The 24,267-nt window shown below is 40.1% G+C and overlaps 2 protein-coding genes across 5 annotated transcripts in view; one reads left to right on the top strand and one right to left on the bottom strand.

Moving 5' to 3' along the window:
• Positions 1-145: 145 nt before the first annotated feature.
• dnajb9a (DnaJ heat shock protein family (Hsp40) member B9a) lies at positions 146-4,096 on the bottom strand. Of its 3 annotated transcripts, none has more exons than XM_032523200.1 (4): positions 3,453-4,096; positions 2,756-2,986; positions 1,968-2,450; positions 146-1,081 (listed from the first exon to the last, which is right to left on the bottom strand). In XM_032523200.1, the coding sequence occupies exons 2-3, from the start codon at positions 2,970-2,972 to the stop codon at positions 2,014-2,016; spliced, it is 654 nt and encodes a 217-aa protein (XP_032379091.1). In that variant the 5' UTR covers positions 2,973-2,986; positions 3,453-4,096; the 3' UTR covers positions 146-1,081; positions 1,968-2,013. The 3 variants fall into 3 exon arrangements, with proteins under 3 accessions (XP_032379091.1, XP_032379092.1, XP_032379090.1); XM_032523201.1 differs by having other exon boundaries at positions 146-1,085; positions 1,972-2,450; positions 2,756-2,984; positions 3,453-3,562; XM_032523199.1 differs by having other exon boundaries at positions 146-2,450; positions 3,453-4,094.
• A 3,221-nt stretch (positions 4,097-7,317) lies between these two features.
• LOC116694187 (calcium-independent phospholipase A2-gamma) overlaps positions 7,318-24,267 on the top strand; it is a 21,109-nt gene continuing 4,159 nt past the window's right edge. Inside the window, exons 1-8 of one of the 2 annotated variants that reach the window (XM_032523735.1) lie at positions 7,318-7,497; positions 7,781-9,070; positions 10,498-10,647; positions 11,822-11,973; positions 12,426-12,520; positions 13,479-13,650; positions 14,486-14,543; positions 14,919-15,113. In XM_032523735.1, coding sequence (XP_032379626.1) covers positions 7,844-9,070; positions 10,498-10,647; positions 11,822-11,973; positions 12,426-12,520; positions 13,479-13,650; positions 14,486-14,543; positions 14,919-15,113 — 2,049 coding nt within the window. In that variant the 5' untranslated portion in view covers positions 7,318-7,497; positions 7,781-7,843. The remainder of the gene's footprint in view (positions 7,498-7,780; positions 9,071-10,497; positions 10,648-11,821; positions 11,974-12,425; positions 12,521-13,478; positions 13,651-14,485; positions 14,544-14,918; positions 15,114-24,267) is intronic. The other variant, XM_032523736.1, reaches the window with a different exon arrangement.

Genomic DNA, 24,267 nt, shown 5'->3' with positions numbered 1-24,267 from the left:
AGCATCACCAACGTTGTGTTAAAAACAAAACAAATGTTTATAGATGGAATATGCCAGATTTTGGTTGTCTTATCCAGAATATATAATATGAATAAACAATATTCTCTTCTCTTGCTCAAAAATAAGTAAAGAGAAGGACGCTCACTTTGGTCTCTACTTTTTATTTCTTAAAACACATTTTATACACAATTAAGTGCCATTTAGTATAAACGACACTATCATTATAGGAAATAAATACTTGCACACTACAATGTAAAAGAACTGTAACTTTACAGTTTTAAAGTTGAGGTAACAGATGATATGTTAAGAAAACAATATATTGGGGGTTGTATCAATTTAGTTAACCAGGTTCAGAGAATGTGCTAAACATTGATGTACTTATACATAGTATTTCTTCAGCATTGTAGGACTGCAGTATTCTTACACTTAAACTGTTGATAAAAAAACAATAGTTTACACTGTTATATAAAATAAATACAAAAATAAACCATGTGACTAGTACAATAAGAAGTCATGAAACTGCATTGATTTTTCAAATGTATGGTGTTCAAAAAATGTGACTGGGAGTGTAGGGTACATGAATATTTCAACAGGATGTAGTACAAACAGCAGTCAAACAAGCAAACACGTGGAGGGTCACAGATTTTTGTTGACTTTGCTTACATAAGCAAAACTCCACGGGCTGCTATTGTTTTTACCTTTTGTTTTTTAAGACGCACAATGGCAAAAACTATACAAAAGAAACTGAAAACTGTACAAAAAACAGGGAGGAAGTAGTCAACCGACACACGAGTGCCAAATTATGTATGATTGTTTTATTTTTCCAAACAGTAACATTACACTATCAAATAAGGTGCGCAAAAAACACTGAAAAATAATCTCCCAGCTCATTTGAACAGTAAGTGAAAACACAGGTAAAAGCTTGAACAAAACATAGCTTATTTGAACTTAGACCTAAGAAAACTGAGTGTTCACTGTTTGCCATCCTGTGCCTCAATGTCAGATATCAATGTCAGTGCTCAAATTTCACAGCATTTGAACCAGGTGGCTTTCCATTACCTTATCAATACAACAGTATTGTATACTGTTTAGGGGTGGAACGGTGTGCAGAAGTCACAGTTCGGTTCATACCTCGTTTCAGACATCATGGTTCGGTACGCGTTCGGTGCAACGGAGGGAAAAGCAAAGCACAAATGCAGAAGGCAATTTTATTGTATCGTTTACGTCTCAGGCTGTACCACCTAATCTCATACAGTCTCTCTCCTCAGCTAACTGCAACAGCCTAAAGTGTGTAAAGTAAGATGTAAACAGTAAACAATAAGTGCACCACATCATCTTCAGACTCCATCTGTAACTTGTAAACAAAATAGGACATTCAGCTATAAAACTGAAAATACAGCATCTCTGTTCTCTGACAAGACAAACTAAATCACCTGATTAATGTCTGCCGGCCATTTTTCACCACAGAAAGCTGCTCCCTGCCTGGCTAAAGCTAATATAGTTAACCTGAAGAAACAAGGCATCGGTCCCAACTAACATTACGATTCGGAGCCGCAACGCTGTAAACATAACACTAATCTACAACATTAGTCTTATCCACCACTCTTTCGCCTGTACTACTGTAACTGACTGGGAAACTGAAGTTTTCCCAAACTTGTGATCTTAAAGAGGGTGGGGGTCCTCTAACTCTTTGCCACAACTCGCCATACACTTCCTTCTGTTATCTCTAACTCGCAGAAAAACTGCATACATAAGCGGAGCTTGGCTACATACGATGAGCTTCATAGCTAAAGCGGGGCTTCAGATTAGGTTTCCCTGAAGAACCCGCATAGTAGTTCCGCGTTACATTAATTAATTTACACCCAGGTTTTATTTATTTTTATACCGTGTATTCTCTGTGTCAATTCATACACCGAACCGTGACGCCCACATCGTTTTGGTTCAATACATGAACCATTCCACCCCTAATACCGTTAAGGCAATTTAGAGTCAGATGTAACATTACACTGCATCTTACGATGCAGTACAGTCTGTGTATGTGGTTACCATATTTCCTCTGCGCTGTGTCACTGTTCTACAGTGTTGTTTTGATGCACCATGAAACCTGTTGTCAGTCTGTTTGGTGTGTCTGTCAAAGGTAAACATTCGCTCTATGTCGTCATGCATGTCATCAAAAATACCTGCTCCAAAACCTCCTTGAAAGTGTCTCTTATGTCTGCTGTGGGATTCCTTGTGGTACCTTGAGTGTTCATCAAAGTGTCTTCGGTGGCGAGCATGCCTGTTCTGGCTGTAAATATCAAAGTCCTTGAAAATGTCATCAAAGTTGAAGCTGAAAGGTTGGTGGGCACCCTGTCTATGTCTGCCTTGCGTCTCCCCACTAAAGTATGCAGAGGTGTAACCAAACTGGTCATATTCTCTTCTTCTGGTTCCATCTGATAAAGTTTCATAAGCTGCACAAAGAAAGAAAAGAGAGTCAGTCAGGGCTGGAGTAGTTCAGTTCTGTATCGTATTAACATTTTAAAAAGGCATGGCTATAGTGACAAATGCCTAACTAAGGTCAAGGCAAGTGTAATATATCGTTATTTGCAAGCTCAGACATATTTATCCCCCAGAGTTCTTGAATTGAAATTCAGACAGGCTAAACAATACTTTCATCTCCACGCTGAACCAAATGTTACATTACAATAGTATTCAGTACGTCTGACAAGAAATTATTTTTTGCACCCAAATCAGAAAAAAAAAGAATCAACTGTACCTTCAGCAATTTCTCTAAATCTCACTTCAGCGTCAGGGCTCTTGTTCTTATCTGGGTGATGTTTCATTGCAAGCTTGTGGAAAGCTTTTTTTATCTGTCGCTCAGTAGCATCTTTAGGCACTCCCAGTATATCATAATAGTCTTTCTTGGCAAGTATTAGCTCTGTTATCATGAGGATGCACACTGCAAACGTTACAGCAGACTGTGCAGTTGCCATGGTTGTGATGCCCCCTGCATTTAAGAGAGAGAAAACGATCAGTTGGTAAGAGAAAAATGTGTTACATGCAGTAAATCAAATGAGGGTTAATTAGTGCTAATTAGTTAGTTAGTGTTAACACATCTGGAGAAGAGAGAACCTTTGTTAATAGCTAGCGTGTAGTTACATTATTTTTTTTAGACAGATACACTGCCATATCAACTACATTTTAAACTGATTAATAAGTTAAATTAAGAGATTGAGGCCGTAGCCTTAATCTGATCTTCCTTTGCGTTAGCTTGGACTAATGAAGCAACAATTGCCCTATATTTAAATAATTTCGACAATAGATATTCTGCTCTCCAGGCAGATAGATTAACGCTAGAGCAGATGCACATTTGTTAAAGTTATATTTTACTAAAGTTATTTCAATGAAACCTTACCCTATAACGTTAGCTAACACAAGGTACAGCATGTATTTTCTTTTAAACCCACACTTACCTTCTTGGGGGGGGCACGAGTGCTGTTTAGTTGGCGTATTACAGTTCTGCCTAGTGAACTATCTATATTAACATGTCAATACTCAGTTGTTAATAGGGGGCGATATCAAACGCAGCACCATCACTTTACAGACGTAGCTATTCTCCGATCCCGTCCATTAGGAGTCGTTTCTGTTCTGCCCATAGACAGTTGGTTCTGCCCTCCGCTTTCTTCTTCTTCTTCTTCTTGTTTCCGGCAGGCTGGACGCAACTAGGCCGTATTGCTGCCCTCCACTGTTCTATAATCGCTATTCACAACTTATTAAATATTAAATATATCTTTTTATATACACCAGTATTTCGCAGGTACTCCAACAGTTTCTCCAGTTGCGCCCAGTTCCCTGAACAGTTTCTTCTTTTGACGAGTGTACTTCCTGCACTGCCCTAACGCTTCACTGTTTCCCACTTTCCATCAGATGTTTCCCAATCAGAGTCAGCCCACTCCTCAGCACACGATGGCCAAACCTCAATCTGATAACATTACTGCATCTCTTCTCTGATATCTATAATCACATTTTTCTTTCTCCACCATTCTTTGTACCCTACTGAATAATAAGTTCTCCCCTTTTTTTTGCCACATTTCACACTTCTTTTTTTCTTTTTATTATTTCTGTGTAATCTGGTGACCCATACTGCAAATTAATTTGAACTTTCTTCATCCACTGTTTTCTTTGCCACCTCATCTGCCTCCTCATTACCCCCCACACCCATTTGTGCCTGAACCCACAGAAACCCCACCACATACCCTGCTTTGTGAAATCTAAGCAACACCTGAGGAATTTTCCACAAGTAGGCCTAGATCAGGCCTGTACTTAGTTTTGGTATCTTTAATTGTAATAAGGGTTGCTGCTGAATCACTAAATATGACTGAATGCTCCTGTTTGTTATCTTCAACCCACCTAACTGCCAACTCTGCAGTGAATACTGACAAATGATCTGGAATCCCACAACCTTTTTTATAACCTATTTCAGGTATGCTAATACCAAATGCCAGTTTTCCACTCTCAGGATCCTTTGACCCGTCAGAATAAATTTGTAGGTGGCCACCCCATATTTGACACTGCCGGGCATCTCCTCCTCTACAGCCTCTGACATATTTCTTTTGTTTGTTTTAAAACAATATCAATCAACAATGGGAACTGGAATCAACCATAAAAGTATATCTGAAAGACATATTGGTGGACGTACATTCCAATTCACAATACCAATTTCATCTGCCATATATTTGAGTTTTTCTGTAAAGTTTCTTTGACCAATCTTGCTGTTCCCATAAACTCCCAATGCTGACTAAACAGGTTTTTTGTTGGTAATTTCCCAGTCGGTCCAGAGTTTCATTAATAATACCAAGTTTACGTCTTCTTATTTCTAATGGCATCTCCTCTGTTTCTATTAATAGCGCCGGTATTGGAGTTGTACGAGACGCCCCACTACCCACTCTAAGGGCTTTGGCTAGGACTAAATCAGGTTGACTAATCACTAAAGGGGCTGCCGACCTTACACAGTTAAAGAAGTGGACCAACAGATCCCGTTGTTCTAGACGGCGACCAGCGAAGGAAAATAGAAGCATTTTTCCGATGATGGCTGAGCGTTACTGCGCAGCCACCAACCAGTGTTGCCAGATCTTGCGAGACAAATACGCAACCAGGCCTGTGAAAACAAGCCGCAATAAGGCGACTTTTCTACGTAGCCCCCCCTAAATCCTGGAAGAGAAAAATAAATAAAACTGTGTTACAATCCATGTACAGATTGGTAAACTGTACCCACGGTAGGCTAGAGTTTATTTATTTTCTCCCCCTGACGTTCAGGACAATGACCAAAGGATAAGTTAAACCACCTTTTAACATTATTTAACATTAGAAAACTGATGGGATTTGAAATCACTTTTTTCACAGTGATTATGATTGTTCCCCACGACGGGTTATCCATTCTTTTCCTCCTTTCTCTTTCTCCCAGTCTTTGTTATATTTCTTCCCGTATTTCACCAATTTCTTCCAAAAACTTCCTCCAAAAACTCTCCTACAGTACACTCACCATTAGTCGCTACTCGCGCCTTTCCTAACCAGAAAACAACAGACTGCCCTGCTCTGCCTCTGATTGTTGGTACTCGTTCCACTGGGTCAGAGCCAATTAGAAGCAGGAAGTGGGTGGGAAATAACGCTGCTGTCTATAGTTTTTATGGGGAAAGGGGCGGGATCGAGCGAGCCGGCAAGGACAAGCTGGTGTACAAGCCCAATAAGCAACTACACTTAGTGACAAGCCCAAAAAAACCGCAACCCGCGACTACCAATATTTGTAAGCGACTTTACAAAAAAACAAGCCCAAAGTCGCTTAGAATAAGCGGACATGGCAACACTGCCACCAACTGTGCTTGACGACGTAGTTGTGACGTAAACAACTTGTCTGAAAGTTGTAAGTCGTCTGATACCTGTGCCAAGAGAAATCTCAATCATTCCCAATCAGCAGAGACGGAGAGGTAGGTATATGTTAGGAGACAACATATGCACAGGCTAATTACTGCTAACTAAAATGCTAGTTAACATTAGTAATTAAACCTAAACAGCTAATTGAAGTCCAAACTGTCTGCGAGCTTCTCCTGACAATACGGTGATATGTCGACTATGCGACGGTAAGTCGCGTGGTTATGACGCAATCGTTAGCCTATTTTTACAAAAACCTCTGCTACGAAGCCATTACGCGAGGTGCGAGGTAATGGAGCCTTATATACATTGTTGTGTTTCTTTAGAAATAAACAACGGACAAATAGAGTCTTAAGATGTTTCACATTGTAAAGTTATTCACTGTCAAAGTGGCGCCAAAATGAATGGCAGTCAATGGGATGCTAACTGCAGGTGAAAGGCTTCGTAGCATTAACATGGCGCCATAGGAGCTCCGCTTATAGAGGATATATTATATAATAGACAGCCATAATCAATAGTTGATCTTATCATTGCTCTGTACATGTCATCATCATAGATTCACTATCAGACCCCCAATCAGACTCAACCACACTGGCCTCCTTTTTTTTCTCTCTCTCTCCTCTTCTTCTTCTTCTTCTTCTTCTTCTTCTTCTTCGTGGTGTAGTGGTGGTTGGCAAACAATGATTTGGTGCATTACCGCCACCAACTGGTATGGAGTGTGGCCTAGACACTGTATGTCTATAGAGTCTGGATCATAATAGCCACATACAAAATTAAAAATAATAATAGTGATGACAAAAATAAATAAATAACTAAACTTATGTCAGTGTACTTTTTAGTCAAGTGTGTCCACATTTGAGTCTTGATTATTGTCTCTTCTGTTCCTGTCTGCGCACCTCATTGTTCACACTATCCTTTAAACCTGTAAATAATAATGAACTGTGCTGTAAACTAGCTAGTCATGAGCTTGAGATTTCTAACCTCTGTCGGTCAATGCAGTTAAGTATTAAGTAACAATTATGTGATGTGACGTTTGCGGAATGGAAAAGAGTAGTAGTCACCACATTATTTGTGAATGATGTATGATGACGAATTGTTTAGACATTGAATGAGATGTTTGTAAAATTTCCACACAAAAAAGCAGTCACCACATTTCAAAGTCTCTGCGTAGCGCTCCATTTGGTTGTTCGTGAATTTCTATGGTGAATTCTGCGTGATGTGTAGAAGGGCGGGGATTCTTTTTTTTAAACGTTGTGCTGACTCCGCCAATTGAGTTTAAGTCCGGCATACGCCGGTACTTTGATCCTTTGCTACAGTTTACGGTGGGAGAATATCATCAACCAATCAACAGACTCCGTTTAAATAGCATGTGATAGATAGCCAATTGTAGAGCACATGTATTGTCACGTGAACATTGTTTTCCTTTTCACTGACCTCGCACGTCATTCTGGAAATCGTGCAGTGTTGTTGCTACCATATTAGTCTGGTTGTCAAACGTTGTCATACTTCTATTTTACCGTTAACGAAGGATGGCGACTCAAATAAGATTATTAAAGGAGTTCTTGGTTTTATGATACGGTGACAAAAAAGGTATGGTTTGTTATATTTAGTGTGGTATTTATGAATGGTGACAAGTTAGCTAGCTTCGCTAGCGGAGCTAAGATGTTGGAACGTGTTAATGAGCTAGAAGTTTGCTTTCTTGTCCTCTCAGTTAATGTCATTTACCAAAGAGATTTTACGCGTGAAGAAAACAGAACAATTTTAAGAAGCCAGTTTTAGGGGCAGTGTTTTATTCCACTTCATGACATTTTCATTGTTTTTTTTTTACTGTTTCCTTTCTTTCATGTAAACATTTGTTATTTTTTATCACCAGGTTAAGGGCGAGCATAGACCTAATATTGCTGAGGATGGCACAAACTCTTGTGACCTTGAAAGAATGAGTCGCATATGGGTTTCAAATACCTGGGGGAAAGTAAGCAGAACATTTCATTCGTGGCAAACACATGCCCGCAAGTCAGCAGCATCATTTCCCCTGTCTGCTACCTCTCACTGCAGGGTTCATGTACAACAACCTTACTGCTACAAGGTAGGCTATCTCAGCTGGAGGCACATCTACCACCTGAAGATCACTGGGCGTAAGGGATGGCTCTGTAAAGCTAACCAGGTTAGACAAAAGCTTGGACTCCACACCAGCACCCTGTATTTGAACACTTCACGTTGGTCTGCTGGTCTGAGCCAACACATGTCGCGGGTCAGGAACACACTGGACACAGTTTCTAAAGCTGTGAGTGGGACACATACAGAACTTCTCTCTAAAATTGCCAGACTCAAGCCTAATGCTTTAAGGGGTGGAAAAAAGGCTGAGGCAAGTGTTGAGTCAGCGCCAAAAGCAGAGGAGAGTGCAGTCACGCCTACTCTTGCTCCCACTGATGTTGCTCCTTCTTCTACATCTACTACACCCAACCCTATATGTATCTCATCTTCTGTCAGTCCTATTCCTACTTCTACATGTGAAGCAAGTGCCACTACCTCCACTCATCCTCACAATCCTACCCAAGCAACTGTCACTGCCACAATTCGGAATGTGCGCGAGCCTAAGGAGAAAAAGCTGAGGCTTGTTGTTCCTGCTGTCAAAGCCAGTTCTGCCACGAAGCAAGATGAGCTTAAACCTTCACTGAGTGATACTGAGAGCAAGAACACAACTTTAACACCACAAACCACAGCCCTTTTCCATCCTAGCACCTTTTCAGTCAGCCTGGATGAGACTTACAACTACCTGGCTCATCACATCAACTCATACTTTGGCAGCAGTACAAAGACTCAGGACAAGAAAGTGAATTCTTCTGCTTTGTCTCAGGGTAAAAAAACTAGTGATTTAATGCCAGTGTCTGATAAGACCCTCTCTGCTCCTCCAGTTACCACACCTTCCACCAAGAAGGGTTTAGGACATTACCTGTCCTACTCAGCTCCCACTGTACAAGCCTTTGTAGGAAGTTACATTGCTCCCCTGGTCCCAAAGTTTAGGACAGCTGAGTCCAAAAGGGCTACAGTGGAAGAAAAGAAGACTGAGGATGCACAAGTTAAACAAATTGAGGCCACAGTTAGTAAAGATCAGAAGGCTGCAGAGGAAAAAGCCAAGAAACTACTGCTTCAAAGGGAAAAGGTAGGTCTAAAAAAAGATGTGTCTATGTTTGAGTTAAACATTCCCCACATCTGATAGTTCTGAGTATCTGGTTTACTATAGCAGAATGCCTTCTCTCAAGACATTGACAGGAGTTCTTGCTACTCTATACGTCTAAGGTTAGTGTAGTGTGCTGACGTGCTGCCTGAGTTCTAGGAATCTATTTTCAAAAATAACCCCCTTGTGAAGTTAGAGGGCCACAGAAGGTGTGTACTTGAGCCATGATTTATGTTGTGGCGATAAACACACAACTGACATTCACTTAATGTCAAGGCTGGATTTAGTAATTTGAAACAGGAACTAATAATATAATGTGTTTTGTTTGAAATAGGGGATAGCAGAAACCCTGCATGGCTCTGGCTAATGTTACACAGTAGATTAATGTACTGTAATATACAGATTGGTTATGGTCCAAGTCATGTTGTTACATCAAAGGAGCAGACATGAAATCTGTACCATGAAAGTAACAATCTAGTTTAAGGTATTGAAAAAATAATAAAAAATACAAATAATTAGTTTTGTCATTAAAGGGGGGAACTATACAATAAGGAACTATACTTAGCTTAATTTACCTTAACTGAACAGCTTTGAAGTCATTGAAATGGTTACTTGACTTTTTTCAAGTTGAGTGATGGTTGTCTTGCTTCACCCTAGCGTCTGTAAGCGAAAAAAACACCCTTACAACTTTGAGCTGCCGGCCGAAGCGTTAGGAAGTATCACGTGATATTAGGTCTTGCGATGTAACAAATTGCTTCACTGCACTGCACACATACGCCCATTCAGGGACTGGCAAAAAGAAGCAGAAAGCCAGGAAAACATTGTCCAAGGAACAGAGAAAGAGGAAATGGCAGACTGACCGAGCGTGGAGTCAGACACAAGTAAACATAGGAGCTGCCAAATATCTATTTTGAAGCTGTAGGGGGAGCTCTATAGAGAAAACTGCATAGCGCCCCTTTAATATGTTCATGATTTAACCATGAACTGCAAGAGCTCTACCAATTGAGCCATCCAGGCGACCAATTTTATTTTTTAGATGATGAATAAATTAATGTGTAGATTACAATATATACATATGCTATTCAAGCAATATATGTTGTACAAAAATATCATATACTGTACCTTGTCCGGCCCACGGAAGTGAAACAAACCTGGTCAACAACTTAATATCAGTCCTATTGGGGACTGTAGTTCAGTGAATTATTATATGTATTCTCACTTATTGCTTCTCATCCTGGTCTACTGTAGGAATGAGTAGAGAAAGAAATGAAAACAATGACAACATTCATTAGTTACCTTATTTTGTAATAAAAGACTTTAAAATGAGCTATACATTGTGTCAGGTTTAACTTGGATTCTAGCTAATGCCAAATAGCTCGACCGAACTGGTTCCACATTTTTTTGTCTCCTAGATCATTGCCAGGGTGAGTGTGGACAATCGAACTCGGGGACTGGTTCAGGCTCTGCACAGAGCTTCAGATGTAAGGGTTTACATCAACAGGGTGGAGGACCTCAGCTACCATCTCCTGGAGTTTCCAGAGACTAGTGGTGTTGCAGTCAAGGTGAGAAAACGGAACACCCAAGCATTATCATTTTCTCCTTTTTCACAAGGCTTCGTCAGGATAGTTAAACCGCCGTAATGGCCTTCTGCTTGTGTTTGGGAATTTTCCCATGCCAGACAAATGTGAGTATATCAACTGTGGCAACAAGTTATATGTTGCTCCCTGTTTAATGTCAGAGTTTGGCAACTGCTGTACAGACTACATACTGCAGTATTTATTTATCACTCTGCCTTATCTGTGATGGTGTCAGAAACTTATTCAGTGCTACAGCTGAATGATTTATTTCCAGGAAACTTATGAGCACATCATTGGTAAACACAAGATTTAAAGTGGAGCTTTTGCATGATTCTTTGTGGAAAAGTTCAGTTTTACATATTTGTAAATTAAATCAACTAATCGATTAGTTGACTAAGAATTTCTTTAGTCAGCCCTGTAGACAGCCCATATTCAGTGCTAATTCCAGACCAATGCCACTTTTATTAGTGTGGGATAGTTTAATAAAAAAAGCAGACATATCTTTGGACTGAATAATTTATGTATTTTTCAAATCTTTGCAACAGAAATAAAGAAATTAATTGGGGTGATTGACCGACCTACATGTGGTCTCAATGAAGTCGTGTTGTGACAAAAATATGTCTTTTGACTCTTCATAAACATCTGTTTCAATCTATGATTCAATTTATATCATGATAATTTCTGATTCTGATCATGTTTTACTAAGGTTTTACATCGTGGTCCCACTTGGAACACTGTAATGCTGCGGTTGCACACATTTTTGCTCTGCATTCATTTCAGTAAGGGTTTGATATGCATTTATTTTGCCATTGCCAAATGATCCCACCTTCATTCTAATTCAGCTATGACCTGCGAAATGACAAAACTCGTTAATGTCCAGCTAATTTAAGAGAGACAGTGGGATCAACCTCTCATTTAGAAAACTTTGATTGTTTGCGTAACTTCAGGCCAAAAGAAAACAAGTATCAGAATAGAAGAAATGCAGTATAACTTGTTTTCTTTCGGCCCGGAGGGTAAATACAGCAAGATGTCAAATGTACTATTTTCAACTAGTTTTAAACTACAGTACTCCTGTTTGCCTGGCCAATTGTGGTCTGATCACATTATGGGGAACTGACCATGTTTACTGACTGCCACAGTATGTTTGTGTATTCCTCAGGCGCAGGTAATCCCTTGCCTGCTGCGTCTGAAACAGGCCAATGACCCAGGCCTGAGGGCGGCCGTTAGAGAAGCCCTCGCTCTGGTGGGCTACCATAATCCTGTGAAAGGCCGTGGCATACGGATCCTGTCCATAGATGGAGGAGGGTTAAGGTACATGTTAATCTTTTTTTTTAATTTCCTGTAAGATATGAGTCACTGATGTCATGTTTTTTATTGTTTTCTCATGTAAGTAATTGCTAGTTTGTTATACATTTCCTTGCATGTACAATTGGGAAAATGCTTTATTAGCAATCCATAAATGTGTAATCTGACCCTATATAAGGTATTTATGAAATTATTAATCATAAAATAAATGAGTCACCGATGTCAATTTTTTTTTAAGTGGAACTATATAGCGTTTATTGCATTCAACACTATGTTTTGAAAAAAAATGTATTAATAATTATTAATTAAAGGAAAAGTATTTATTTCCTATTTGTCTTTGTTATCCTAGTGGGAAATCAATCAGCTGTTGCTCTTTGTAGCCAGTTTGTGCTCTGTAATTGTCGTCCTATCAATGTAAGGCTCATTGTGTATGTCTGTGTCTGACTTTGTACTTTCAGGGGGCTTGTTGCACTTCAGACGTTACACAAGCTGGAAGCCCTGACCGGCAAACCCATTTACAAACAGTTTGATTATATTTGTGGTGTCAGCACAGGTGCGTTGTCCTCCTGCCCTTCTTCTGTATGTGTTTTTATGTGTCCCCAATGTTACAGGGTGCAACATTGCAAGTGGGACTGGCCCTACCAATCACACACTGACCCAGTCTTGTTTTGATCTCAATATTGCCACCCAAATCACGCTGCTTTGTACTCAACTCAGGCCACGGTGCCACTGTTTCCAATTTTTCAAATAATTCTTTTAATAGATTAGGAAATATATTTGTCATACAATTGAATTCCTTTGCTTCATTTGGTTGCAGGACTTCTCTTTTCATACCTTTTCCCTGTATGCAAATCCACCACAAGGGGTGCTGTGGACCATTCTCAAACTGTCTTTTCCATCTGCCACTTTGTTGTTTTCATTTCACAGCAGAATAAAAACAAAACTATTTGCAGAGCCTTTAATTACTACCAGAAGTTTCTGTTTTTCCCCACTTCCTATCAGTTCTCTAAGTCTTAATCTCCACCAGTTGGAGGTACTTTATTTTCACATTTAGTGAATGTTGTCAAAGCATAATGTGAGCCGCCTACTAGATTATATGATGTTTACACATTTAAAACCAATCTGGGCCACATCTGCCGAATTTGATCATCACCCACATTTTACAGGTACACCTCATCTCTACCCTTATAGCACTGTTGTGGCTCCTGTCAGTGATCCTTAACCATGGAGAGAAAGTAGTTGAGAAGTACTTCCCTGTAGTGTAATAGCCATGTTAACCTCATGCACTTTCTTTGAACGGATCATCCAAGGGAAATGTTACTCTAACAGATAATTCTTGCAACAACTCCAACCTTGAGAGTAACCATACCAAGCTGTACCTGTTTGCTAATTTATTACCTTGTTGCATTTCCAAAGAAGTGACTGAAGCTCTTGTACTTCTACTACAGTACTATATTATACTACAGTCACCTTCCCTCTTTCAATGTTTGTGTTTTTTCTTTTCTTCTTAGGTGCTATTTTAGGGTTCATGCTAGGTGCATTCCAAATCCCATTGAACGAGTGTGATGATCTTTACCGGAAGTTGGGTTCAGATGTCTTCAAGCAAAACTTCATTGTTGGCACTGTAAAGATGGGCTGGAGCCATGCTTTCTATGACAGTGAAGCCTGGGAGAACATCCTCAGGTGCGTTCCTTTTTAATTTCTGTCAGAGTGGTGCTTGTGCTTAGTGAATTTGGAGCAGTGTTAAAATGCTATGAAAGTGGTAAAACTGTAAGTAAAAGTAAACACAAAGAGATTTGAAAGTCCCTCAAAGTAAACCTCACGCCTGTTCTTTATTTTTTATCCGAGTTATGTTAACATTGTGTGATAATGCATTTAAACTGCATATTTGTTTGCGATGTTTGGACTTCATTGCCATGCAACAATAATGTATCTTTGGTAACCTTAAAATCAGTCATAAGTTAAGTATAATAACATATGGAAATGACAGTAAAACAGTGGCTGGTTGAAAAACAGAAAAATTGTGAAAATATATTACAGGATGAAATTCACCAGTCTATCCTTGGATGTGGTCAGCAGTCATAGAAAGCATTAGGGGAGTGCAAAAAAATAGATTTGTATTCCATCAGGATTCAAGCTCTAGCGATTCAAAATCGATAAATAGAATTCCAAAAATGTATTCTTATTTTTTTATACATACATACATACATACATGCATACTGTACATGGGAAAGTAACTACATTTACATATTGAGAATAGTTTTTGAATCAAAAATCAATATTGAATCGAATTGTGACATTTTCTGACTTGTACACCCCTACAAACCATACATAGATTTAGAACAGTAGAATGGTCGTTTGAAAAATAATTTTGCTGTTCACAAAAGAATTTCAAGTTCCAAAACTGATATGCAAGAGGAATTTGTGAAGCTTGCAGAAATAAATCTGCAACAAGCCATACTACTGTCAAAAACTCACTATGCCAGAAAATAACATCATCCTATCTTCACTTCCACAGAGAGAAAATGGGCTCTCACCGTCTGGTGGAAACTTCAAGAAACCCTGAATGCCCCAAGGTGAACTTTACAAGATGGTCTGACTCACTCTTCCCTCTTGTTTTGTTCTGGCACTAACCACCGAGCCTTCATCTCATCTTGTTTACTGAGATATTACACAGAAAGCTCCTTTCTCTAGCTCTGTCTTTGTCTGGCATACATCTGCATTGACGGTGGGAGAAAAATACACACTAAAGCTATATAAGACACTGTGGATAAAGAGGTATATAGTTTTCATATGTCAGCAGACTCCTCTGAGGCTCCCAGAACAGAGATAATATTAAATTGATGTGTCAGAATGTCGGTCTAGATATCGTGCCTGCATTTTATTTCTGAATGTAAAATGCTTCTTCATGCTGAAAAAGTCAAATTGTAAGTCTTGTCCCTTACCTGTAGGTGGCAGCGGTGAGTACCATTGTGAACAGGGGCACTCCTCTTAAGGCCTATGTGTTCAGGAACTACAACTTGCTGCCAGGGGTGCGCTCTCACTACCTGGGGGGCTGCCAGCACCAGCTTTGGCAGGCCATCCGTGCCACATCAGCAGCCCCTGGGTATTTCCAGGAGTTCACTTTGGGAAATGATCTCCACCAGGTCAGTCCTACTCGGGTAGTAAAGTGGTAAATCATAGAATTAATCTCAGAAATGTCACTGTTGGTTACAGAAAAGGGGAAGTGATAGGACTCATGGCAGTGGACATTTCAATTTTAAAGGGGCTGTACTCAATATTCAGAATATTAATAAAGCCGTAAACAACTCTTTGCTATGTAAAGATACTGTATAGTGGAGTAATGGCGTCCTGAGCAGAGAGTGAAGTCACACTCTGTCTGTCTGTCTGTCTGTCTGTCTGTCTGCACATACAGAACGTGCATGTGAGTGCGTCAGTATCAGATGCCGAGGGCTGATGACTTGGGGAAACTTTTTTTTAAAGGAATATCGGGACCCTTTAAGCCTTTTAGTTGATGTTTTTATTCAGGATGATTGTCATGACCACAACTGATGCATAAACTTAAATTCCCCGCGAACATGTGTCAGAGTTTGGTGTCCTTCTTTTACTCAGTACATTGTCAAGTCATTAAAGTACCTGTTTTCATATTTACAAGTCTTCTAGGTGCCACCCTCAGTCCGAAGGTCCACTTACTATAAGTTGGTCAGTTTCATTGAGTGCCCAGCTTAAGTTTTTGCCAAAACACATATATGTTTCTAACACAGCTGTTGTTTCACAATACATATTTCTTTTCTATACAGTTGTAATAATTCAAACTGTTTGACTGTGATGCAATTAAAGAATGCATAGGCAGGTCCTCAATATACCACCATGCACAGTTCACAGCTTGAAGACTTTGGCTGTGGAAATATTTTGATATTTAATATGCATTGTACCTGTAAAGGCTTATTTTGTACTCATGCTCTCTTTCACATCCTGCTACACATTCACACAACTATTTAAAGATATAGTGACAATTTTACTGCAGTTCTGTGCTCTGCTTCAGTAATCCAGGGCTTACTTGCTGGTTTTAAAATGCCCTGTGCTGTCAGTGTTGACGGTGAAGAGTCTGAAGGATTTTGAGGAGCCTAATGAGAAAAATCCTCTGCACAGCAAGTGAGAGGGAGAACCACCATTTCCGTCCTGTCAGTGTTTTTATTTCCAGTCAGTTACATCTTGACAGAGGGAGTTGCAGTAAGACACACTTAAATACATCTCCACTAAAACGAGTATGCATTAGCCATCAGTGACATTACAAACCGCCAGTCCACTCTACCGTTTTACTAATCAATATGTATGGCTACTTTGTTTGCCTATACCTTTTCAGTAAAAGCTCAGTCAATAGAGCACAGAAGAAATAAGAAACCACATGAGTAGCATAGTAGAATCATGGAAAACAAGTAAGTGTTCATTTTATTTTGTTGAAAACAGAAGGTACAAAGGGCTATAGAAAAAGAGATTTAAAAAAAAAAAAAAAGCACACAGGTAAACACAGATGCAGGTCATTATGCTCCACGTCTGTTTGAGTATTCAGTCAGTGTAGCCTATGTTTGAACTTTCATCCAGATTTCAATATCCTTGAATCGACATTCAAAACACAGATGGGGGTGTAAAGACGGGAGAACTTAACAGAGACACAGAACATGTGGATGAGCATGTGTTTGCATCAAAAGCAATATCCCGTGTCGGCACGCTCCCACACTCTTAATTAGAAGCTGTGTTAGTTATGTAGGTGAGTGGGGGAAGTTCAGGGTGAGAGAATAAAAGAGACTGGTTGATGAAAAGCCACCTGTGGTGGTAGATTTCTCCAGCTTAATGTCTAGCAGGTCTCACCCTACTCTGAGATGCATAAATAAGCCCAATGCAGCGCTACTTTCATCACATAACTGTTTGACTGCCATATCTGCCTCAGTATTGAATGAAAAAACAGACAGTCTAATTATGGAACAGTTATATCAAACTCTTTTAGCCGCCAGCGGGAATCCTTACACTGTGAGAGAATGATACACTATCAGGAATGAAATATATTTAATACATTTGCTGTGAAATCACTAATCAATGCATTTCTTCCAAAAGAAACTGAATGACATTAGAAAAAGAGAGCTTCTGTCTTGGTTTAGTACTTTTTTTCTCTGCTCATGTTTTTCTCAGGCATATACAACTTTAAAGAATAGTAGGTGTTTTGCCTGGTTTGGCAATTCCTGTGTGAATTTCCCTTTTGCTCATTTGTTCCACTTTCTATCCCTTTTTTATTTTTGGAACCACTTTTACATGATTGAAGATATTCTACTAGCATTGGTGCTTTTCGAAAAGACATTTGAACAGGAGAACATTAATATTAGGCTATAAACCTCTGCATATTGAAACCGGTTCAGTTTGTTGTTTAATATTAATGCATATGCCAAATTACCACAAGAGGTGAAAAGAGTTAAGAGAGGGCACCTGATTTCTTTCATTTAAATCAGGAGGATTTATAACTTGTTTAAGTTCCGCAACCTTTGTTTCCACCAGTTGTAGCTGAGAAAAAATTAAACGCCTTTATATCATGATTCAGGATCTTCTTTAGTGAAAAACGTTTGACAACCACATGAACACAATGGAAAACAATCTATAGAGACGTAAAAGAAATTAAACAAATGACAGAAAAAAGCTGTCAAATTTAATTTGAATCAAAGTTAACAATAGCATCCATTGTGTCTTTAGTATCAGTTTGTAAGAAGTGTAATTTATAAAAAGAGATGCTGATCAAAATTATAAGCTTGACTTGTTTCACTTTTTAGTGATAAAGAAATGCCAGGATGAAAATACTTAATATACAGTTTTTAATGATTGGACAGTGTAATCTAAGATACAGTATTTAAAATGCATGCCTTCCAAAATAAAGTTTGGCACAGCTGTCAGACACTTTACTTTCCATGTGAACCTCGCCAGCTTCAAAATGCCACCCATGACGGCTTTATGAATCTGCCGCTTGAGGCACTGAAATCAGTCATGAACATAACATGCTGTCTGTGTGATGTCAAGGATTCCCCAGAGAGAGAGTCATCACGCCCACAGAGTTTTCCACTTAATTCAAGCCCTAAACAATCACCCTTTTGTACGGTGAGCGCAGGAAAGTCGCCATGCCATGTGCTGAACGAATGCCGGAATTTTTAAGCAGAGTTGCAAGAAAGTTGTGATTGTTCGTTGATGTTTGTGTGATCCTGCAGGCTGGAAGTTGAAATCTGGCTAAGCCAGAACTTTAGGCTCAGACTGGTAACGCGAGGGAAATTGTAATTTGCAGTACCTTTTGAATCAGAGCAGTCGTGGTGTTATCAAAGCCTCACACTTGCTACCTCATGAACAAACACTTGATTGCACTGCCACACTTGTTTGGGGATTAGGCCAGTCCACTGATGAGGTGTTGACTGACTGCTGTGTGAAAGCCTTTCTGAATCTTCCTCTGTCTCTAACTCCCTTGTCATCTAACGGTGCACCACATTCCTCAGGCATGTCACTGCAGTGGCTGCAGATGAGAGTCCTTGGAATATATCACAGCTTTGAACCCTGCATTACAAGGTAATATGCAAGTGTGTGTGCTTAGTCACCTCTCCTGAGTGCAGGGAAATTAGCTTCAAATTGCTCAGTAGATGATGGACAGAAAAATTATGCTTTCTAATATGAAGTTGTCAAATATGTTTATAAAGCCTCAAAGGAATCTAGACTCAGTAAATATGAGCAAGGGTGTTCTATGCCCATTCATATCACTGCATAAGTTGTCACATTTAATCTGAATGGCAACAGCCAGAAGAATTGATGAATTGTTATAGTATTTAGTTTTAGTGTATTAGGTAATCGTGAACAGTAGATCTCAATTTCTTTGCCTGCCTGGGACAAAGTTGGCAGTTACACAGATGGTTCCGTCATCTATTTTTTTGCAGCGTTGCAAGAAAGTTGTGATTGTTTGTTGATGTCTGTGTGATCCTGCAGGCTGGGAATTGAAATCTGACTAAGCCAGAACTTTAGGCTCAGACTGGTAACACAGGGGAAATTGTAATTTGGAGCAATACCTTTTGAATCAGAGCAGCCGTGGTGTTATCAAAGCCTCACATTTGCTACCTTTGCCATGGAGAAGATACCTTAGTGATGGAAAACAAAGAGAAAAGAGTGGAAAAAATGGAAGAGATGAAGGAAGGGTGGTTCCACATTAAAGCTTCCTCTGTTATCTCTGCTCTGAAGAACACAGAAGTAGAAGATTTCAGGCGTGTCACAATGGATGCCAGGGCATGCATAGACTAGTGAGGAAGGCCCAATTCTTTTCCGCCTAGTTGCCATGACGTCTCCTGAGGCGACGGCGTTGGAATGGAAGCATGTTTTGTGCCCGCCTCTGCCAGCATTTAATGGCAGGCATGGGATCAGTGTGTCACCACCCTCAGTGTGAGCTCTTGAGAGCCCCACTATGGCACAGGGCTCAGCAGTAAATCTTCACAGTGCTTAAACACCAGCACTCCCATATTTTTTGTTGCTAATGAATGAGACAAAAATGTATCTAAGAAGTCATTAAATGTGGCAGCTTTGACTAAAGAAATACATTTTTGAATCAGTGTGAGAAGAGCGTGCAAAGAGGCATCAGGTCTCAAATAATTAAGTGGCATTCCAAAAATTCATTTCAGGAAATCATAACCTTTTGAATCATCTTTTTCTGTTCCATTTTTTCACTTGTAAAGGCCACTGGAGGTGAATTCATTGGTCATAAATGACATTCTCAGCACTGCAGTGCTTCTCAGATGAGGCAGAGAGGTGAGGTGGTGGATTCAGGGAGGCGACAGAGAGCTTTTAGCCACTTCTCCATCCTCCTGTGTTAAGCCCTGAGAGCTCGGCCTGGAGGCTGTTGGAGGATGGAGCTCAGACTGTTGAGCCCTTCTGCAGACAGTTTCCTCATCTAGATGGACTCAGGATCTTTGTCCTTTGAGTATAAACGTACACACATGGATTGTTCCATTGTTCCATTACTTCTGTTTCCTTCACTGACAGCTCTTTTTGTTCTGTTGTATTCATATGTTTCCACTTTGGAACAAACACTTGATTGCACTGCCACACTTGTTTGGGGATTACACCAGTCCACTGATTATGTGTGAAAGCCTTTCTGAATCTTCCTCTGTCTCTAACTCCCTAGTCTTCTCACGGTGCACCACATTGCTCAGGCATGTCACTGCAGTGGCTGCAGATGAGAGTCCTTGGAATATATCACAGCTTTGAACCCTGCATTACAATGTATTGATATGCAAGTGTGTGTGCTTAGTCACCTCTCCTGAGTGCAGGGAAATTAGCTTCAAATTGCTCAGTAGATGATGGACAGAAAAATTATGCTTTCTAATATGAAGTTGTCAAATATGTTTATAAAGCCTCAAAGGAATCTAGACTGAGTAAATATGAGCAAGGGTGTTCTACGCCCATTTATATCACTGCATAAATTGTCACATTTAATCTGAATGGCTACAGCCGGCAGGATAGATGTATTGTTTCAATACTGGGTGTACATGTGTGGTTATTTATTCACCGAATGTGTGGGAAAAGGTAACCGTGACCCGTAGATCTCAATTTCTTTGGCTGCCTGGGGCAAAGTTGGCAGTTACACAGATGGGTCCTTCCTCTATTGACAGCTTGAAATGACTTGAACCTCAATATGACCCTTTGGTGCCTATAAAGCAAAAAGGCAAAGAGAACTGGTCGCTGTAATTGCTTAATATGGCATAAAGACCCCTGACATGACCTAAGAGTGGAACTAACCCCACTGCCCACGTTCTCATCCTCGCTGGTGACAATAATGGCCTTTATGTGGCTTGGATGCCATTTAGGCAATTCATTTTAAAAATAAATTTCAGATTACATAGATACACTGAGGAATCTGTTTCATGTGCTAACAATGTGGATTGTTTTGGAGGATTTGTGCAAACTAAAAAGGGTAGACAAGAGATTTTTTTATAGCAGTCTAATAGAGAACTTTATCAATTTGAATAACCCATCTCTCTGGTCTGGTTGTTGTCACAGAAATAATTGGATGTCCACAACTTATGTAATTCTTCCCTAATTATTAATTTGAGCGAAGGAAGGCTCATTGGCAGAGCCTCATATTAAATCATGACAGAGCTCAGCGCCCCTCAGTCCAGCCCTGTCAAAGAAACCATAGAAAAATCTTAATGACTACAGCTGCTTACTGAGACTGTGATGTGAATGCTCCACCAGATGTAGGTCGGAGGCTCACCTCATTTAGATTATAGCAAACGCTCTGCTCTCTTCTGTATTGTGGCCGCTCATAATGACCCTTGCACAAGACAGCATTGAAGCTCACCCACGGGTTAGAGAGGCAGAGAAGTACAGGCTGAATGAAGACGAGGAAGCATGATGTCCCACCTAATGGGAGCTGGCATGCACTTGGGCGTGAAATGACTTTTACTGATCCTGGCGATAGCACCTCTTTCCTATTCAAATCAGCACTCCCCCTCCAAGACATCTTAGACTGACACAGCGAAGACATTTCAAAGAGCAATGCAAGGGACCTATACGTCGTGCATGTCTTAACTGTGTTTAGTTATCACAGCTCGTATAATCTCAGTAGTTTTTCTTCATAATACGCTGAAAGCCATATTTCCGTCTAATTGGCCATTGGAAGACTTGAAACATGTTCCCAAAGGTGTAGGAGCCCTAATTAGTTGAAAACTTGCTTTACCAGAGCTACAGGAAAATTAGAAGGTGATTTGTGAATCGGCCTAGAGACCCTGAACGGCAAAGGCAAGGTCTGAAGAGCTGTGATCCTCTAGTATCAACAAACGAATTAGGGAACGCTATCAAAGGAAATCCTTAGGCCTTTTAGGAAGGCAGGATTTAAACTTATATTATTATATATCATATTGAAAATCAGTTTTTGTTCAAACTTTGAAGTTAAACTTCATCAGATGGTCTTAACTGACAAGGGTGTGTTCTCTGAGGACATTCATCCGTTGACACATGGCTTTTTTTTTTTCTCTCAGTGGAATTAAGTTGTAAGTGTGAGCAGCATTACAGCCAAGTGACCTTTGTCATGCTGCTTGTTTGATAGCATGAGTTTGGCTTTTTTTGTATTCAAAGCTCATTTGCAGTTTGTCCTAAGTAGATCATTGTTTCTAACTTAACCCTTTTTCCAAATGTGTTCTGACCTCAAGAACCCCTTGTGTAAGAATGTGGCAGTGGGCCAAGTATGGATATCTCACAGAAAAGTGGCTTTAAAGAGCCCCGGTTCTACCACTGCAGCCTCAGCATCTGCCAAACTGTTCTCAGTGTAGTTTAAGCCTGGTACCATCTTCCTCAAACAAGCTTGTTTGTGTATGACAGCTGTGGAAGGAGATGTTGGATGCAAATTATCTTCTAAATTATTGATTCTTAGTTTTGAAGTTCCGAACGCCACACACACAGAGAAGACCTAACTACCGTCTTCCATTGGCACCACAAAGCTTCTTCACTGCCAAAAAAACGAAATAATTTTTCTCTGAAGGCCTTTCCAGCTCTGAATTGTCCAAGCAGGTGCACTGAAATAGAGACAAGTTAGAGCATTCAACTTGCAGCTCACAGGAGCATTGTGCAGTTGGCTTCTAATGTTACATGCCTTGGCTCTATGTGCAAGGCTGGCCACTGTGCTTGTGAAACTTGCCCCTAGCTATCCACACAAAGAACCCGGGACTGGACCTAGACTGTTGCCATAATTGCCACTGAGTTCACAAAATGGAGCCTCTCAAAGTGGTGGGAGTGATAAGAAAACTGCTTAGTTGTTGCATTTCCAGCTGGGTTCGTCTGGTGCTCTCCACAGTGCAAGTCCCTCTAAGTCCCCATTAGGAACATCTCCAATCCCAGCATTTTTTCCTCCCTTTTCTGTGATTCATTTCTTGGTCTGCCAGACACCCAACTGGTGCATAATGACGTGTTTTGGACAAACGGCTGCCTCAGCAGTTCCTCCATGCTTTGTGGCCGAGTGAAACCCTCTTTGTGTGACATCCATCTCAGCCAGTGAGAAGGGTGTCCTCTGGGTCTCTGGCTCGCACAGGAATTTCTCTTAATAACTACTTTTAAGGTTTGAAATGATTCATGCAGTTGATTATCATAACACATTACTTCTTTGAAATCAGAGAAAGTATCTTTTACACAGTGTCGCTCAGAGGAACATTTGCCTTTGTAAATGCTTCATATTTCTTATTCTTTTTGCCACGCTAGCAACGTTCACCACTTTGATCCGGACTAAAATATCAACTATTTTGCACAGACATTTGTGGTCTCCAGAGGATGAATCCTTATCATTTTGGTTTTTTTTACTGTTGTGACAGTTCTTTAGTTTATGACCTAATTCCTGCAAAACATTATTGCAAAACATTTCTGTCAACCCCAACTGTACTTTGTGTCAGTGTAAGATGTTGAATATACAGTAGTAAACATTATACTGCTAAACATCCGCATGTTACCATTGTCATTGTGAGCATGTTAACATGTAACACTGTAACACTTAGCCAAAAGACTGTTGTGCCTAAGTTAATCTTAAAAGAGCTTTGAATGTGTCTGCAGACTCTTAATCTTCTTTGACTCTTATCTGATGCTGAATTATTTCTCTTTGGTGGTCTGCTTAGTTGAGATTTCTGTCATTTTTCAATGTAACTCAAAGTTTTCATAGATACATACTATATTCATGAAGACATCGCAATTTTTTTACGACTGATCTGCTATTAGAGCTACTACTTGTAGTAGTAGCCCCAGACTACTACAGTAACCCACACCCTTTTTAATTCTATTTTTAATGGATTTTGGATTGTTGATGCAATTTCTCAGTCCAGCTCCCTGAGTGATAGCAGACATCTGCCTTGGTAGGCAGCCCTCATAGTCCACACCACAACTTGTGCTCCAACAGATTTGTACTAAATTGTTGTTAGACTGCGAGACTAGTTAACTTTACTGAAAAGATGAGCATTTCTCTCGCCTCTCGTTCTCAAGGCCCAATGTGTGTGAATCCATGTGACATATGCTGTCAGAAACACACACCCACATTATTATATGCATTGACTCTAAGCAGGCATGAGCTCTCGATGAAACATGCACATACACACAGTCACATAAACAAGCATTCTTCCCCCTAGTGTGTCCCAAGACACTTGGGGGGCCTGCAGCTCCCACCCCCCAGCATGGCCTCTTTAATGAGGACTGGCCCCTGTGTGTTTGATCCTGCTGCCAACCCACAGCCCCGCGGCCCCTCAGCCTCATGCC

Source organism: Etheostoma spectabile, chromosome 8 (genome assembly GCF_008692095.1).
Source record: "Etheostoma spectabile isolate EspeVRDwgs_2016 chromosome 8, UIUC_Espe_1.0, whole genome shotgun sequence".
Classification (NCBI taxonomy): domain Eukaryota; kingdom Metazoa; phylum Chordata; class Actinopteri; order Perciformes; family Percidae; genus Etheostoma; species Etheostoma spectabile.
The sequence above is the reverse complement of the archived record's forward strand: the minus strand, read 5'-3'. Positions and strand labels throughout refer to the sequence as shown.